The sequence below is a fragment of the Pelophylax lessonae genome (assembly GCF_965119305.1).
Source record: "Pelophylax lessonae genome assembly, chromosome: 3".
In the NCBI taxonomy this organism is placed as follows: Eukaryota; Metazoa; Chordata; class Amphibia; order Anura; family Ranidae; genus Pelophylax; species Pelophylax lessonae.
In genome coordinates this window covers 440,590,781-440,610,161 of record NC_138770.1, presented here as the reverse complement: position 1 = coordinate 440,610,161, position 19,381 = coordinate 440,590,781, and the positions used below count along the sequence as shown (strand labels likewise).

Below are 19,381 nucleotides of genomic sequence, written 5' to 3'. Positions count from 1 at the left end.
CCTGCCAGCCACTGCAAGAAAGTACCGCCACCCTTAAAAGATGAGTAAATTGCTGTTATGCCTTTGCTTGATCCCAATAGTCAAGGCTATAGAAGAAAACCACCTGTACAAATTGCACATGTTGGCGGGCAAAAGCGGTAACTAACTGCTGGATCTGTTCACATAAACCAAAAAGTTCAAAAGGTATACACCTGATAACAAATTCCCATTAATTGAACAACCTCGAAAACTATCTTTATGGTCCAGGCCAAAAACTGGCGTTGATAGGGCCCCGGAAGTTAAACCAATTGACCTTTACTCTGATTTTAAACAATACAAGGCTGCCCAAATACCAGTGTGTCTAGAAATGCCACAAATGTTTTACTATTTGGAACATACACCTTATGCTAAATATAACAAAAGACATTTGGGAACATCCCCTTGCTTGGCACAGAAAAGGTATATAATGTGGTATTAAAATAAAAAATATGTCAAACCCAGACTACTTTTTGTATAGAGATGGTAAATACATTAAGTCAGCAGAATGGTTTCTAGTCCCTGAGGACTGCACAGGAACACATATACCCAGAAACTATGGGGCCAAGTTTATCCGTTTATCTATAAATCCTATTGAGCCCTCATTGTGCTATACTAAAGCTGAAGTGGATAATTTCCCACTGTTTGATCAGAATCTGTATTCTCTAATCCATGCTGGAATGTGGCAATATCCCATGATGGGAAACGTTTCTACAGCCAGATGTTACAATCATCAGACCAGGGAGTATATACATTGGCCTGGTCACTGACTTTTTACACCATATGTACTAAAAGATCCTTACTACCCTGGTCAAAAGGCTTATAAGTGGATACCTCCCCATAGTTATGGTACCTGCTATATTGGGACATTAGTGCCATCCCTCTTTGTGGTTGAGGAAAATTACATCAGGGTACCAATGAGTCATCTGGTGAGTGGGGTCACCTAAGGGGAGCACAGGCACCTTTGACACAGCTGCACCGGAGCACTTTATGCACAACAGCACTGAAGCACTATTTTGCACAAAGAACTGTTTTATTTAAGGACTTTTATGCACAGTGAAATTCATCCATTAAGGAATATATTGATTGTTTATTATTGTTTTTTTTATTTTTTATTGATTAGATATTGATCAGATCACATAACAGCACTAGCACTTGATGAGATTTACCATATGCTGATACTTATTTTTGATTATTTTTCACAACTATTTAATAGCACTTAGCACTTTCATATGATCCAGCACATATATTTATTTATTGCAAAGAGAGAGGCAGCGCTGACTACTTCACTTAAGCCCCGTACACACGTACCGATCGTCGGCATACAAATGTTCCTCTTTTCTCCCCGGGATGTCGGTGTCTGTTGAAAAGTGCAAAGACAGCACAAGGACAGCACAAGAATTTTGTCTGCAGACTTCAGCTGACTGCAGAAGTGATGTCATGTAATGGTTAACTTTCCCTGTGTTTTTAATTTTCTGAGCATGCCCAGTCTTGCAAATCTGCGGTCTGTCGGCCGAATTCTGTACTGACAGGCGAACAATCGTCCGTTCTGGTGTCCGCAGACAAAAATTTTCATGTTTGCACGAAAGACTTTTGTCCGCGGATTGTGCGCAGACATCTGTCGGAGGCACCATACTAACACGCGTACAATCGGCAGATCTTTCGTCCGCCGACGTTTGTATGCCGACGATCGGTACGTGTGTACGGGCCTTTACTCATCTAGAGGACCACCATCAACCCATGCCTGTACAAAAAACGTAGAGCTGTATTTAATACTGGAGATAAGATAAGGTATGGGCATGGTTTCCAGCAATACAAGGGGGAGGCATAAATATAGTAGACAAAATGGAAAAAAACTCTTTAGAACTATAGTGCACTGGTTGACCAGATGTTTAATGAAACTAACAGTGCAATCAAGGAAATAGCTGCAGACCTAAGATTACTACACAAGCATACCTGCAAATTAAATTGGCCTTAGACTACCTGTTAGCCAAAGAGGGAGACCTATGTGTGCTTGAAAATGATACTTCCTGCTGCATCTGGTTTGAATGCCCTGAGACACAAGACATGATAGAAACCCATCTCCAGAAGATGGTAAAACTGACGAAATAGGCCATTGATCTCACCACTCCTGAAAAGGGTAGCAATTTGAATTCAACAAATGCTTTTTGTCAATGTAGGAATTGTTGTCATAGGATTGCTTGCTTATTTGTTTTTCAGGTGTACTAAAGGTGGAATAGAAGAGATCACTACAATGGCAGTTAGGGCTGAGGAAGATGACCCCAAGGAAGAGATAGAGTGTTGCCAGATAGTCAAGCCAACAGATACATACGATACCAAGATGATTGATGCGAATGAGTAAAGTCTAGTATCCACATATACCCTAAGAAGAACTTTACTCCACTTAGCAGTGAAGTAGTACTGTGGACCCTTGGTGTTGTGTTAGGCAGGGAAAAATAAGGTAGTGACCCCACCATAGGGGTCAAGAGGAGGGAACTGAGTAAATATATGGGTGTCTGATAAATGTGTATATTATATATACATACACATATATTAGTTGCTTCACTGTTAGACTTTTCTGTTAACTGTAGGAAACAAAGTTTGTGCCTGTGATGACACTCACCGCCTGATGAAAGCCAACAATCTACCTTCCGGTTTGATCAAACAATATACATTTGTGGTCAGAACCAGTTTGAACCAAAAACTGTCATGGCGGACTGCTGCTAGCTCCCTTTTTGTGTCAGTTACTTTACAAGATATGGGCACTGACTGGATTGATTAAAATGATCACACCTAGATTTCAACCTAGAACACGCCTATGTCTTATGCATATTCATTACTAGAAATGTGTTATCCTAATGCTTCTTAGCTAGGAGATACATTTCTGCTATTGCCCAGTTAACTTCAAACTGAGCTTCTGTAAAACTGTATCCTCCCACTGCAGTGAATAAATGCACCTTTTCTTTCATCAATTTGAACTCACTATCTCATCTTAAAAGGTCTTGTTTGAAGACTCCCTAACCAGAAGAAACACATTGTACTGCAAAAACAAAGAGGGTCTGGAAGGTGAAACAGACTTGCTGTGCATATATGATAGGGGCAGAGAGGGTTAAGACACCCATATGAAAGTAGACTATACGAATTCAACTGTGTCAAAAAGAAAAAAAAAAATTGATAACAGCCCCAGAGCCCAGGGTATGGTTCTACATGGCATGTACATGCCATCTAGGTTCAGAAGGTTTTGTGTGGTAAAGGTCTTCAAAGGAGTCTGGATTCCCTGGAGTCTAACCAGGGAAAGAGTGGGTGGGTTGCCTGAACATCACATTGTACCAGTCCACCCCAGAATATTCATGGTGATGAAAGATCCAGGTAACTTGTACAAAACGACTAGGGGAGAGAGAACTGGAAAACTGTGGTCTGTGAAGTTACCAGACTGGTGGACACATGTCAACAGTGTGGAACTGTGCTGAACATACTGTACCCCAAGCATGTAAAGAAATTTGTGCTGGATAAATTAAAGTGTGAACTGACGTTTGTCACATAATATCAATAATGTTAGCTTGCTAGAACTTCAAAACCCATACCAAGTGTGAATTTTAAAGCTCTGTTTTTTAATGTGTAATTTGGGGCATTTATTATAGGAGACCCCTATGTGCATGTTAAAATGTTCTATTATAACAGAAACAAAACTAGTGTTAACACTGTGCTAGTAAAACAATATTAGAAGATCAAACATAACCCATAATACTGTACATATGAAAGAAATCCACAGCAATTCAAGCTAACCTCCTGGTTAATGGTTAGCTTTATGAGATTTAGACAAACAACTTTAACAACCTAAGCCAGTCAACAGTAAGAAAACAAATTGGAAAGCTGGTATTTTGTATAGTTACTCACAGTACCTAATATAATATGGCATAAAACAATGTCCAAAGTCCAAAAACAACAAATTGGAAGCTGACTATTTTAACTCTTTTTAACTCTGATTTCTCTGAGTTAATAAAGAGTTAAATGGTATAGATTGCTGTGTGATGCTATACATTATGGCTGTCTTGCTAAATGATCCAAATGATGTTCACTGAGCGATAGGGAAGCATATGTCCGCCTACTCTACAAAATTTATATGTTAAGAACAGACTGTCAAATTTATTTTTTATTTATAAATGAGTGAATTATCCACTGGCTTACTATACAGTAAAACCTTGGATTTCAAGTAAACTTAGTCTGCGAGTGTTTTACAAGATGAGTAAAAAATTTTATACATTTTTAACTTGATAAGTGAGCGAGGTCTTGCAATATGAGTAGCTTGGGATGAGACTTGTGAGACTCCAAATCGCATGACACGTGAAATCCCATTTTAGTCAATGAAAGCTGTCCTAATTAGCACTACTGAAGTTGCTCCAAAAAGTTTCCTGTACAACTTCAAGGCGATGTCTATCAGAGACTTGTGCGCATAGGCTTTAAGGAGTGTTTGTGAAAAAAAGGCTTATGCTCAAAAATAAGCTCAAAGAAGCACATTAAAAACTTGTACAAGAGCACAAGAAGCACAAGCTTCTTCAAGCTGAAATAAAAGCTCAAATACCTGTAAAAGCAGTTTTTTTTTTTTTTTTTTTGGAGCTACCATGTGCATGAGCCCTAAATCGTATACCTCATCCTAATTGCTGTGATTTGGATCTGACATTACAGGAACATTACTCAGGCATTCCCTGAAGTTGCCTCAAACTTGCCTTGAAGTCACATTGCTATAATCTTTTTATATGGACTATAGACTGAAGGACTTCTAAATAAATGGTTGTGGAACGAATCATCTGAGTTTCCATTATTTCTTATGGGGAAATTCACTTTGATATATGAGTGCTTTGGATTACAAACTATTGCAACAGGCATCCCATAAACCATTATTGGGAAACTTCAAAACAGCAACAACCTCGTAGAACTGTCATTGCAATTGCACACAGAATTAGAAAGTCACAGAATAATAAACGTAAGAGTTTGCTGGATCAACAAACTAAATTAGAAAATCTCCAACATTGCAAAATTAGTTTAGATTTCCAAACATTAACATTGCACTGCTTTGTCATATTACTACACACAGCAAGTTGTCACAATAGAAACATTGATATTGAGTGAATCTCTGGTTTCCCTTTCAGTAATGAAGACCCTCTTGACCCCATCCTCTAGGGAAAAGGAGCCTTGACTGCTGGACGCTTGGCAGCTATGTGGGCGTTGTTATAAAACGGAGAGTTTAAGTGGATTCCACGGGATTGGCCACTAAGGCACGAGGTGAATGGGTGGAGCATGAACTCTAGAAAAGGGGCTACGCAAAGGCACGTCCCACCACTTTGAGGAAATTATGACGTCACAAGAGTTGCCCACCTGCCCGCCTTTTGCGAATTTGTCACAGCTTTATTGGCGGTTTTACCTTGCCAGTGATGGATATTCCTTTATGGGTCATGCCCTCAAGTTTAAGTCTGGGATCAGTTTAATGCCTGTCTCGCACTGATGGTGGAAACAGGCCTATTAGACTATCTGTGTTTGTTATGATGCTCACGGTATAGACCATGACTGGCATTGTTATGTGGTAATTTTAATATTGTTACAGTTGGTAAGTCCAATAAAGCTGTGGCCTTGCCCTAATTCCAACTTAAACAAGTTTGTGTGTCTTTTCTGGGGGGGGCGCAAGGTCTTGGGTTCGTAATAACTGGTCAGAATGGGCCTAAGCTTATCAGCAGTCATGTGTGCAAAATAGACTTAGGGGATGTTTTGCAAATAACACTGTACTCTGTTGTACAGTTAGGCTACGTTTACATCTAGGCGTTGCTATTTTACAGGCGTTGTTGCAGCGCAAGTGGCCAATAAAAAAATATAAATAAAACGCCTGTATTCTGCCAAAAAAGAAGCTCATGTACTCCTTCGAGCAACGGGCATTTTGCTTAAGGCGACAGAACGCTCAGATGTGAACAGGGGCCACTGAAATGAATGGGATTTGTCTTGTTGGGCATTTTTAGAGCGGAGGCTTAGAGCAGAAAATCGCCCAAAAATGGCTAGATGTGAACAGAGCCGTACTTGCAGTTTTATACAGGTTTGAAATCCAGTAAATGTTATAAATGGGAAAAATCAGTTTCTAGCTAAAAAGATAATGCTATAAAGCCTTCCATTTATCTATTAAAACTGAGCTCAGTTTAAAAATGCTGATAGCAGTAAAATAATTAGCAGCTCACACAGCCAGAGAGAACTTCTCTCCTCTACTTTTAGCCTTCTTTCCTTTTAATACAGGACTACTATGTAACTGACCCACATAAAGAAAACTGTATATTACCTTGGCTTCTGAATTCCAGTAAAGCTTCATGGATTTCAGTATTCTATTAAGAAAAAAATGGATATAAATTACAATTACAGAATTTTCGCATTCTGCTGAGATATTACAGATAAACTTAAAATGAATTTACACAGGAAAAACTATATTGTGAAAATTGCTTGTTACATGAGAATAGGATCATTATAAAGTTATTTGTAGTTTTTGAATTCAGCAATTCACCTAATGCCCATCTCTGGGCAATTTTTGTTTTTGAAACAGTCTCTAAGCCCCCCCAAAAAAATACCTGTAATATTGAGCTTCTTTCCAGCGATGTTCCTCACGATAATTCCTTTCAGCCACTACATTCATATAGACTCATTTAAGCCTGGTGTACCACATTTGTAAAATACTAGCATTGTTTTATACTTTGTATGTCTTAGCAGTCACATGTTCGATACTGATGCCTTTTATCTTCATTAAAGTTGAAATCCGTTTAAAGCCTAGTCTTAAAAATGCTCACTACCCCTCCTAACACCTATACTAACCTGTGTAAAAAAAAAAAAAAAAAAAACTGAATTTTTGTAAAATCTTACCTGTAAAATTCCTTTCTCTGAGTCCTCCGACAGTCGCCGGCTCCTCTAAGTCATCACTGTTGGGTATTGACTTCCGCTCCGCAGGAGTAGCTAGGCATAAAGACTTAGTCAAAAGAACAAAGGCATTTGCATATACACACCTATGGGGGCTGTCCCATCTGGCCAATACCCCCCTGCAGTGACCACTCCCAACTCAGTTTGGTAGCATAGCAGTAGGTAATAAGAACCCCAAAAGAGGGGCGGGGGCGGCGACTGTCGGAGGACTCAGAGAAAGGAATTTTATAGGTAAGATTTTACAAAAATTCAATTTTCTCTTACGTCCTCCGACAGTCGCCGCCTCCTCTAAGTCATCACTGGTGGGATGTCCCAAAGCAGTATAGACATGAGGGGTGGGAGACGCAACCGTAGAAAAGGCAACGCAGTACCCACATCAGAGAAAGGAACCTTACATGCACAGTAAGAGAACCTCTGGGCAACAGAACAACAATGCTCAACAGGAGCAACAGCCCAGGAAAGCAAATACCAACAGCCAGGGACCCATAAAAAAACAAGGGTCCTTCATGGCACTGCCGCACTGAGAGCCAATAGGCCCAGGACGCGCTCACAGATCTGGTAGAGTGCGACTTAACAGGGAAGGGTGGAACCCGTTCCTTCAAAGCATAAGCCTGTTCAATGGTCTGTCTGATCCATTTGGCAATAGTCGCTGCGGATGCAGCCATGCCCTTCCGAGGTCCCTCAGGAAGGACAAAGAGGGAATCCGTCTTCCGAAAAGATTCCGTAGACGACAGGTAAACCCTGATCGCCCGACAACATCCAAGGAATGCAGAGCAACCTCCTTAGGATGCTTAGTCTTCGTACAAAGCGAAGGTAGGACAATGTCCTCATTAATGTGGAACTCAGAGACCACCTTAGGAAGAAAGGAGGGATGCGGACGCAAAACCACCTTATCCCGGTGAATCACCAAGTACGGAGAACAGCAAGACAGCGCTGCCAGTTCTGACACCCTGCAAGCCGAAGTGATCGCCACCAAAAAGGCAACCTTCTTAGAGAGCAGAGGCAACGATATATCCTGAATGTTTTCAAAGGGAGCACGCTGTAACACGGACAGAACCAAGTTCAAGTCACATGGAGGTAAGGGCTCCTTCCTGGGAGGAGCCAAATGTCGCACACCCTGAATGAAGGTGCGAACCAGGGAATGAGATGCCACAGGGCGTTGGAAAAGAATAGCCAGTGCGGACACCTGGCCCTTGATCGTGGCCAGCGCCAGGCGCTGGTCCACACCAGACTGGAGGAATGCCAACACTCTCGACACCGAGTATGAGCGAGGGGAGAACCCCTTGGACTCACACCAGGCGAAATAGGCCTTCCAGGTACGGTAATAGATTTTACCAGAGGAGGATGTCCTAACCTTGACAAGGGTAGGGATGACCTCAGAGGAGAGACCCCTGTCCTTCAGGACCTGGGTCTCAACAGCCAGGCCGTTAAAGCCAGCGACTGTAAAGCAGGATGGAAGATCGGACCCTGAGACAGGAGATCTTCCCGCAGAGGCAGACGCCACGGAGGCGCCACTGCCAGGTGAACAGCGTCGGCATACCAGGACCGGCGTGGCCAGTCCGGAGCCACCAGAATCACCAGGTGCGGTTCCGAGGTTAACCTGCGGAGAACCTGGATAGCAACTGAATCGGGGGAAAGGAATACATCAGAAGATACTGATGCCAAGGGGCTACCAATGCATCCGAGGCGTCCGCCAGCGGATCGCGCGTTCTTGCCACGAACCTTTCCACCTTTCGGTTTAGCCGGGATGCGAACAGATCCACGTCCGGGGATCCCCATCTCGTACACAGCATTTGGAAGACCTCCGGGTGCAGGAACCATTCCCCTTGGTCCAGGGTCTGGCGGCTCAGATAGTCGGCCTGCCAATTTTCCACACCCGGAATGTGAACTGCCGAGATCGCCGGGACATGAGTCTCGGCCCAAGACAGAATGTCTGTCACCTCCCGGGCCGCTCGAGCACTCCTGGTGCCCCCTTGGTGGTTGATGTAAGCCACCGCAGTAGCATTGTCCATCTGTACCCGGACAGGGCGGCCCCGAAGACGGTCCGACCACTGGAAGAGACAAAGTTTTATCGCTCGCAATTCCAGCACATTTAACGGGAAGGAGGACTCCTCCTCCGACCAAATGCCCTGGGCAGACAGGTTGCCCAGGACTCCACCCCAGCCCGACAGGCTGGCATCCATGGTAATCACTGTCCACACCAACAGACGGAAGGACTTGCCTTCCGCCACCGACGGGGACTGGAGCCACCACAGAAGAGCCAATCTGGTCTGACGACTCAAGGAGACACACAGATCCAGGGACTGAGGCAGTCTGCCCCACCTGTCCAGGATCTCCGCTTGGAGAGCCCGCGTGTGAAACTGAGCAAAGGGTATCGCCTCGAAGGCTGAAACCATCAACCCCAGGCCCCGCATACAGGCCCTGAGTGACAAGGACGGGCTGTCCCTGAGGGACCTGATCCCCTCCCGCAAAGTCCGGAGTTTGTCCTCCGGCAAGAACACCTTTGCCTGAGCAGAGTCCAGAATCATTCCCAGATAGGGAAGACGAACCGATGGAGACAACGTCGATTTCTGAACGTTGATGGTCCATCCGAACTCCTGTAGCGTCTGTACCGTGGTGGACAGATCGCGCACTAGGTCCTGGCTGGCACGTGATCTCAGAAGTAGATCGTCCAGGTAACCCAAGACCGCAATGCCCTGAGCCCTCAGCAGGCCCAGAACCGGCGCCAACACTTTGGTAAAAACCCTTGGTGCCGAAGCGAGACTGAAAGGTAACGCCACGAACTGGTAGTGGTCCTCTGCGATAGCAAAACGAAGGTACCGCTGATGACCCTCGAAAATGGGGATGTGCAGGTACGCATCTTTCAGATCTATCGAGGCCAGGAATTCTTCTGGAACTCCATACGGAACTTCCGAACATGCACGAAGCGGTTCAGCGCTTTCAGGTGAGGAATAGGACGCACTTTGCCCTCCTTTCTGGGCACAGTGAACAGATTTGAATAAAACCCCCGAAACCTGTCCCGATGAGGCACCGGGACAATTAACCCCTGAGCGAGAAGGTCCTGCACCGCTTGATGCAGGTCCTGCAGACGCCCCGGAGGCAACTGAAGATTTGAGGGAAAGAATCTGTCCGCGGGCGGGAAAGAAATTCGATCTTGTATCCCGATCGAACGATTTCCAGAACCCACCTGTCCGATATCCGGAGCAGCCAAGGTTGGAGGAAACCGCGCAAACGTCCCCCACCCCTGAAATGGGTGAGGGCGCCCCTTCAGGCAGAGGCGGAATGACCCGCCGAGCCAGGATTGCCGGACTTCTGCTTACCCGCCCAGGGCTTCTTCTGACTGCCCTGGGCATTGAAGGGCTTGCCCTTGGATTGGTTCCGAAAGGCACGAAAGGACCCCTGAGTGGATCTAGGCACAGAACCCCGCTTGCCTCGAAAGGACTTGTTCTTTGGGTTCTGGGGCAGCATGGTGCTCTTGCCCCCCGTGACGCCTTTTACCAGGGTATCCAACGCCTCGCCAAAAAGGCGAGAGCCAGCATAGGGAAAATCAGCAACTGTTTTCTGCGAGGACTGGTCAGCCGACCAGCTCTTCACCCATATCAGTCGCCGGTTAAGTACCGAGACACTAGATAGGCATGCTACTAAAGGGGCCTCATTCAAGGCCGCATCACACAGATACATGATTCCCTGATGGATTTGATCCACCATTTCCAGCCGGGCAGGCGGAACATCAGACACGAGGTTGCTCCTGAGCACCTTAGTCCAATCAGCCACCGCCTGAGCCACCAAAAACGGACACGAAAACAGGTCTGAGCAACGAGCCCACCACCGTATAGGAATGGCGGGCCAGAGACTCCAACCGTCGGTCCGTGGGATCCTGGAAAACCGGGGCATCCTCAGAGGGAACCAAGGTAGCCTTGTTTAACACGGCCACAGTGTGATCTACCTGTGGAGGCACACACCATCGTGATTCCGTAGCCGGTGCAAAAGGATAAAGCAATTTGAACCGACTAGGCACCAATAATGGACGTTTTAACGTGCGCCACATTTCATAAACAGTGTAATGAAACTCAGGCGGGCAGGGAAAAACCTGCGCCGACTTGCGGGTCCTGTGCTTTCCAAATGAGGACACAACGCCCGGAGGACAGGGCTCATCCTCCAAATGTAGTGTTTCCTTAACAGAAACAATTAATTCATCCATGGTCGCCCGCTCTTCAGGCGACCCCGGGGAAGAGGTATCAACCCCTTCCACCTCTGCCTCCCCTTCAGAACCTAGCAGGTCCAAGGATGAGCGAGACCCTGAAAGGGCACGCTCGCAGCAGCAGCAGCCATATCACCATCTGAATCAGAGGAGAGAGACAATCTGGGCCTCTTTTTAGCAGCACGTTCAGCCATCAGCATTTCCATGTTTGACACCAAGGTCGCCACTACAGGGGCCAAATCAGGTCTCAGAGGGGCCACAGGAGAACTGGGGACCCCCACCAGAGCTGGGGGGAATTTGCTGTCCTGAGAATCCATTACTCAAGGTGACAAAAAACAACAGTGCAATAAGATAGTACTGTCCCTTTAAGAGCGCCGCGGAGTGCGCAGCCCACCGCTTCAGCTACAGTGACAAAGACCCCCAAACAGGAGAGAACAAAACTGAGCCAGAAATGACAATACAGAAAGATATTGAGAGCATTACCCTGCAGAGCCCCGCAGAGTGTTGCCACCGAGTGTCCTGCTTCAGAGGAAAAGGAAGTGATGCTAGAGTAGGCTGAACTTATAGGCTGCATGACCCAGGGAAAATGGCTGCCCCATAGGATTGCATGGGAGGCTCCCCCAAAATGGCCGCGGGACATGCGGTCGGAACGATCGTTCGGCTGCCGCAAAATGGCGGCGGATGGCGCCAAAAACAGCATGTAGATTGCCCATAGAGAAGCCAAACATGCCTGCCCATACTTAAAATGGCGGACCGCGCGGATTCACCCCGCTGCGGCTGCCACACACACAGTCTGCACCCCCAACAAGCACCGAAGTGACACAGGGAAGGGGACCCCCAAAAACATACAGCACCGCAGCGCATGCACAAGTGATCCCCGCAGGGACCGCAGCAGGGAATCACACAGGTACAGACATGGGGGACACACAGCAACACAGGACTGCCACCCCAGACAGAGGCCCCACACAGAAGTACTTACCTGTACCAGATGGCGTGGGGTGCCTCTATGAACGGAAAGCCGCTGTCCTCATCTGACAGGGAGTGCCGTTTGCCAGGGACATGACACTGCAGCATCGCAGATGTGTCCTGTGAGGTAGCCACCTCACGGCTGCATCCCTGCTGCAAGCAGGGATGGGTCATTCATAGTGCCAGGGCGAACAATAGCTGAACGCTCGATGGCGGGCTGGGGGTCCATCTGACCCTCTGCCCTGGAGAACCAGGGCGGTCAGTCTGAATCCCAGCACCGCATGATCCATCTTCTTCCGAAGAATCGACTAAAACTAAAGCTGACAAAATAAACAGCTAGTAAAATAAGAGAAAACTGACATTTTCAAAAGAAAATCAAATAAAAAAAGGATTAGATAGGCTGAGACTGTAGCCCCAGCACAGGGAAGCCAAACTACTCCTGACGCTAGGCAGATTAAAACTGAGTTGGGAGTGGTCACTGCAGGGGGGTATTGACCAGATGGGACAGCCCCCATGGGTGTGTATATGCAAATGCCTTTGTTCTTTTGACTAAGTCTTTATGCCTAGCTACTCCTGCGGAGCGGAAGTCAATACCCAACAGTGATGACTTAGAGGAGGCGGCGACTGTCGGAGGATGTAAGAGAAAAACTATTTAGTAAATACTTACCTATTTTCAGCTCACTCTGGTCACGAGATCTGGCTATCCTGTGTCTGCCAGCGGCGGCTGCAGGGAAATGGAGAGAGCGCTCGATAACAGCAGAGAAAGCCAAGAGTGAGGGCATCACCCATAGGTTCCATGGCTGTCAGCAATCCTTCCTCTCTCCTGCAGCTGCCATTGGCTGACACAGGGGAGCCATATAACATGACCAGACCAGAGTGGGCTGAAAATAGGTAAGTATATACATCTTTTTTTTTTTTTTACACAGGTTAGTTAGTATAAGCAGCTAGTTACATTTTAGCTGCAATTCTACCTAAATGTACACGCAACTCTAGGTGTGTTGGTCTTGTTTCTACTATTTTATAAAACTTAAATTGTGGTAAACTGCTACGAGTACAAAACCCAGTTGTTAAGCATAGCACTTGAGGAAGGAATTCAGCAAAAGGTAGCAATTGGAAAGGGATAACTGCTCATTTTTGTCTGAGGGATTGGAGAAGGGAGATATACTGTACTGGCCTAATCCTCCAACCATCCCCAAACAAGACTGTTCCCTGCAGCTCCTGGCCCCATGTGGTCTAACGGTCTTGTGCGGTAGACTGTCCCTGACGTTGTCAAGCCCATAGACTTGCTCCGGACATGGGGCATCAGGAACAGTCCACCACTAGATCGTGGGGGAGTGCTGTTTGTCACTGGATCGGAAAATCGGATGGGTATAAGCTTTTTGGTTGCCCCTGGACAAAACGAGCAGTTAACCCAAGCAGTGCAGGTACAGCCTTATTTTTTGGGAATTTTTTATTTTGTTTGCCCAGAGTTGGGTTTTAACAAGTATGTTGTTTTATGATGAAATTTATACACAATGGTGTCTAAATAATGACTTTATAGAGGAAAAGAAGACAAAAATGGAGATGATATCTCACCGGGCTGTCTTGCTTCTGCCGTAACTGTAACGTCAGGTCACTTAACATTTGACTAAGCGTGGCTCTCACAGCTGTGTTTATACTCCGTTGATGACAGCTTGAAACATAGGTTTCAATACATAGCTGGATAGAAGACAAACATTAAAGTAACCATCTTCAAAATATAAGCAGTCATTAAACAAAGAACCCAAGTGTGATTCCTGTTTACACTAAATAAACACAAGTTTTGCACAACTACATGTAAGAGCAAAATAAGAATCTTATGGGGAAAAAAAAAAAAGGAACTTTTTTGCTGAATATCCAACAGAGGAGTTTTCCCTACTATTCCAAGACTCAGATAACTGGAAATTAATAGACTAGCACACCACTGAGTCACACTATTTTATTTTTCTTACTATGTACCCAAAAGGACAGAAAGTGTATATATACTGTATACTGTACCAAACTGGCCACATCATACATACACAATGCTGTACATATTTCAAATAAGTACACAAATTTCGATTCACATAGAAATTCAAAGTATTAAGCAGTATTATCCCAGATAACAGAAAAAGGGTGGAGGGAGTGGGGGAGGTCTCAAAAATAGGGATATTTTGGGGTGCAAGTCCCCTTCTTAAGCAAAAACGTACTGCGCTGTCTCTGCTGATGAAGGGGTATAGCACCCTGAAACATCCCTTTTTTTGAGACCTCACTTTTTCACTCCCCTCATCCGGTTATCTGGTGTAACATTGCGTATGTGGGATTTTTTGTTATGCTGCATCAGTGTATACTTATTTGATATATGTACAGTATTGTTTGGTATGACGTGGCCACTTTTCTATACAGTAAACCCCCCTCCATTGCGGGGGTTACGTTCCAGACCCACCCGCAAAAAGTGAAAATCCGCGAAATAGAAAGACCCTATTTAAATACACTCTAGGCATGTTTTTATAACTTTCACTGTACTTTTAAAAGCATTTTAAAGTCTTTAAACACACTTTTAAAACAATAGAAACACATTTAAACACATAAGGCCCCGTTCACATACCAGCGACGCTACTTCGCACCGCGACCTCGGAGCGGCCGCCACAGACTTCATAACATAACATTGAAGTCTATGGCAGTCACCTCCTGGTCGCCCCAAAGAAGCTCCGGACCCTTTTTCTAAGTCGGAGCGACTTGTGTCGCTCCTATTAGAACGGGTCCGCAGCTTCCCTATGGGAGGCGACCTACGGCGACCTGTGAGGAGACCAGGTCGCCTCACAGGTCGCCTTAGTGTGAACGGGGACTAAAAGCTACTGAGAGACAGAGCAAGAGCAATGGAAAACACAAAAATATTTAATTACCAATGATTTAATTAGTAAAGTAATATTAATAGGTCTTACAGAAAAAAAAAAAAGCAATATACCGGGACTGCAAAAACTGAACCGCGATAAATAATGGGGGTTTACTGTACATACACACACCCTTTTGTCCTTTGGATACATTAGCATTAAAAAAATGATGTGCTAGTCTATTGCTTTTTACTTATCTGATCTTTGTCTACTCCACCTTTAACTGCTTGTGGAAAAACATGTACATATACTGATTACACCTGCCAACTGTAATGACCAGAGTCACATACACTAAGGCCAAATCACACTATTGCTTAGTGGTGCAACATGTGTGTTGCAGCAAAACACATTATTGCATAATACAAGTGTGCTGCATTGCCATTATTTTGAATGGCACCCCAACGAACACACTTGAATCCGTATGCGTTGCAGTACACCACAATGTATGGTAATGCACTACTTTGTTTCGGCAAAAAAAATGCTGCTTTTTGTCCACTCGGATACCCTGGCTGCCCAAAATGAATGAGCTGTCCTAAATCAATGCGTGATAACCTGTGACATAACGCACAGGAATGGCAAAGTATCAATGCACCTTTAGAGATGTAATCATTTCTGCTTATTCATTTTAAATCACAAAAAGTTTTTGCTGAATGTAGAAAAAAAAATAACATTTAGAACAGCCCTCAATCGCAAATATTCTAATCTCAATTATTGACTGCACATTTTTTCTGCAAACATCTAAATATTCATGTCATATAATGTGTTTTACACAATATCTAAATATGCATGCGAAGGCATGTTAAGACCAGGAAAATAGAAAATGCCATGTGTAATATACTTCACCCTACTAAGGAAGCCCGTCACTTAAGGGGCCAAAACTTGTGTACCCAAAAGCTCCAGTGATACAAATCCGACCTGCATGCACATCTTCTGTTTAAATGCAATAAAAAGGAAAATTTAGACCTTGCAGAAAATATTAAAGCTGAACTCCAGGTATGTGCCAATTAAAGGCCAAGTTCACATTTTATATAAACTGGTATATGCTGACAAGGAGCCCCACTGGCTTAAAATTTGTAAAGATATTGTGTCATGCAAATGCCATACCTGTATGCCTTTTCTGTCACCCATGAAGCCTGGTCTATATTTATAGGCCCAATTGATTGTTTCCAGGACAAGGGCTACAAAAAAAAAAAAAAAAAAAAATGGTCACTGAGCCTCCTACTTTGAGGACAACTAAAGTCAAAATCGCTTTTGTTGTCGATGTTCAGTCATTTAGTCGTGTCCGACTCTTCGTGACCTCATGAACCATAGCGTGCCAGGCTTTTCTGTCCTACACTGCCTCCCGGAGCCTGCTTAGCTTCATGTAAAATTGTTTCGAAGAGGCTATCTAGCCATCTTGGTTATATGCGATCCATCCATATATCCATTCTATGCGCTCTATAATCTCTTTAGCTGTCCTTAAATAAGGCACCTCAGTGGCCATTTTGTTGTAGCCCATGTCCTGAAAATAAGCCATGATGTAGGAATGTAAACATTGGGAGTAATTTAGGCAAGCTTGACAGAAAAAGGGGACAGAAAAGACCAATAGGTATGGCATTTGCATTAAATAATATTTTTTACAAAGGCATTTTAAACTACTGGGACTCCTTGTCAGCAGGAGAGGGGGGAGTAATTTATGTAATACAGTGGCTTGCGAAAGTATTCGGCCCCCTTGAACTTTGCGACCTTTTGCCACATTTCAGGGTTCAAACATAAAGATATAAAACTGTAATTTTTTGTGAAGTATCAACAACAAGTGGGACACAATCATGAAGTGAAACAAAATTTATTGGATATTTCAAACTTTTTTTAACAAATAAAAAACTGAAAAATTGGGCGTGCAAAATTATTCAGCCCCCTTAAGTTAATACTTTGTAGCGCCACCTTTTTCTGCGATTACAGCTGTAAGTCGCTTGGGGTATGTCTCTATCAGTTTTGCACATCGAGAGACTGAAATTTTTGCCCATTCCTCCTTGCAAAACAGCTCGAGCTCAGTGAGGTTGGATGAAGAGCATTTGTGAACAGCAGTTTTCAGTTCTTTCCACAGATTCTCGATTAGATTCAAGTCTGGACTTTGACTTGGCCATTCTAACACATGGATATGTTTATTTGTGAACCATTCCATTGTAGATTTTGCTTTATGTTTTGGATCATTGTCTTGTTGGAAGACAAATCTCCGTCCCAGTCTCAGGTCTTTTGCAGACTCCATCAGGTTTTCTTCCAGAATGGTCCTGTATTTGGCTCCATCCATCCTCCCATTTGTTGTTGATTCTTCACAAAAAATTACAGTTTTATATCTTTAAAGCCTGAAATGTGGCAAAAGGTCGCAAAGTTCAAGGGGGCCGAATACTTTCGCAAGGCACTGTAGATGAACTAAGCCTTTAATAGTTGGTGCAAATATATAAATTGAACTTTGCAACAGCTCTCTTTTAGGTAACTTACAGTAGACCTCCGACTGGGGGAGGGATCAGCAGAGCTGGGAGCCAGTTAGATGTACTGGAGCGAACATGTGCTGTAAGTTATGTGCTAATCAGAGGAGTAATCTATTAAAGCCCTTTCCAATTATTGTCCAAGGTCAGGAAGGCGACCAAGCTGCTGCAGTAGAGAAAAGCTTGGTCTCAATGGCTGCCTTCACTTTCTGGCAAGTAAATCTTACGAACAGGCGCACAGAACTGCAAAACATTTTGGCAGGTAAAACTGTACTCAAGTTTGCATCACGCTGTTGAGCTTCACATTTTGGTAAAGATCCTCATTAAGGGCAAAAGTTTGGTTAAATTATTTAAAAAAAATCAGGTCAAGTTTTTAACCATCCCGTATATTTGGTCAAGGTCAGGTTGCCGTTCCAAAGTCATTAGACGGTTTCTAAAACTGAGCAATTTACAAATCTGTACAGGATTTCATGCTGCAGGGCCACCCTGCTACAGTATATATGCATGGGGCAGATCGGAAGCGGTTAATCTGCACATGATTGGATATTCAAAGCAAACACAGCCACAATTTACTGAGTGAAGATTCTGAATTTCCTTAGTAAATCTGTCTCAATATATACACATGAATGCAGAGGCTGAAACATTCCTCTCCCCCCTGCATTACTCTTGCCATTGCTTGTCTCAAGAAAGTGCTCTGGGCTGAGACAAGATGTAGTTATGAAGCAGCCATCTTCTTTTCCAGCTGTTGTTTGATTGGCTGTGGCTGGAGGGGAGGGGTGAAGGTAGAGCTCCTAGCAACTTGCTACATTTTGTTCCATAAGGGTAGAAAAAAAGATTTAAAAAAGTATAATGATGTATATTTTTTAAATACTATTAAGCAATATTAATAAGTAAATAAAAACTAGATAGCACGTCAAACCATGATACCTCCAGGAGAACAGTGGGCTGCAGAGGACCAGGGAAAATACGACGACATAGAACAAACAGGATATGTGCAATGGAAGCTCTTATCATTTCATGCAACTGAGGGGATCCGGTTTTATGGCATGCCAAACACAACTACAGATGAAAGAGTAAAAACACAAGGGGTAAAAGCATAGCACAACAAGCAAGTTAGAGATGGGTTGTACTGATAAGGGTTCAAGTGAACTTATAGAAAGATTTATTGGTACAAAAATAATTTAGTATAAAAGGTTCCAAGTAAATAAGATTTTGCATATATAAATAATATTTTGCAATATATGACTGGCCATTTAGATTTTACAGAGCAGCAATTTGGTTATATAACAAAAAAATTTTTTGCAGCATAATGTGGCCACAAATACTGTATACACTTAAACCCTTTAAATACAGCCCGCAGAAACATTTAATTCTACTATAGGAGGCAAATCTTTATAGCATCAATAGGACATTTCTAGATAATTGAATATATAAGCACAAATATAATACTTAGATGTAAATTATATTCATATTTTGTTCACCTATTTAAATTCATACTTTTAATTTTATTGAAATTTTTTTTAATTTCCACAACAAATAAATATACTACAAAACAAAGCGAAAAGACAAAAACTTAAAAAAAAAAAAAATAAGTAAAAACAAGAATTCAAAAATTTGGCGTACTTTCCTAAATTAACAAATACCTTTGAGAATACTGGAATACGATTACTTTTGGATGCTAAGGCCTTTGATACTATTGAATAATTTTATTTATGTGTAGTGATGGCAAAGTTGCATTTTATCCGAGAATAATGAAATGCCTTTAAAATACTGCATCAAGATTCTTTTATTAAAGTGAGAGTAAAGCCTCGTACACACGCACTGATTGTTGGCTGTGAATTTTCGGCCAACGTCCGATCGGCCGATTGTCGGCTTGTTAGTATGATGCTTCCGAC

At 43.6% G+C, this 19,381-nt stretch overlaps 1 protein-coding gene across 2 annotated transcripts in view; it reads right to left on the bottom strand.

Annotated features, from left to right (window-relative positions):
- The window catches only part of ARFGEF3 (ARFGEF family member 3), a 173,568-nt gene that overhangs the window by 105,579 nt on the left and 48,608 nt on the right, over window positions 1-19,381 (bottom strand). The window contains exons 6-8 of one of the 2 annotated variants that reach the window (XM_082249728.1): window positions 18,414-18,545; window positions 13,703-13,825; window positions 6,335-6,377 (exon numbers count right to left, since the gene is read on the bottom strand). In XM_082249728.1, coding sequence (XP_082105854.1) covers window positions 6,335-6,377; window positions 13,703-13,825; window positions 18,414-18,545 — 298 coding nt within the window. The remainder of the gene's footprint in view (window positions 1-6,334; window positions 6,378-13,702; window positions 13,826-18,413; window positions 18,546-19,381) is intronic. The other variant, XM_082249729.1, reaches the window with a different exon arrangement.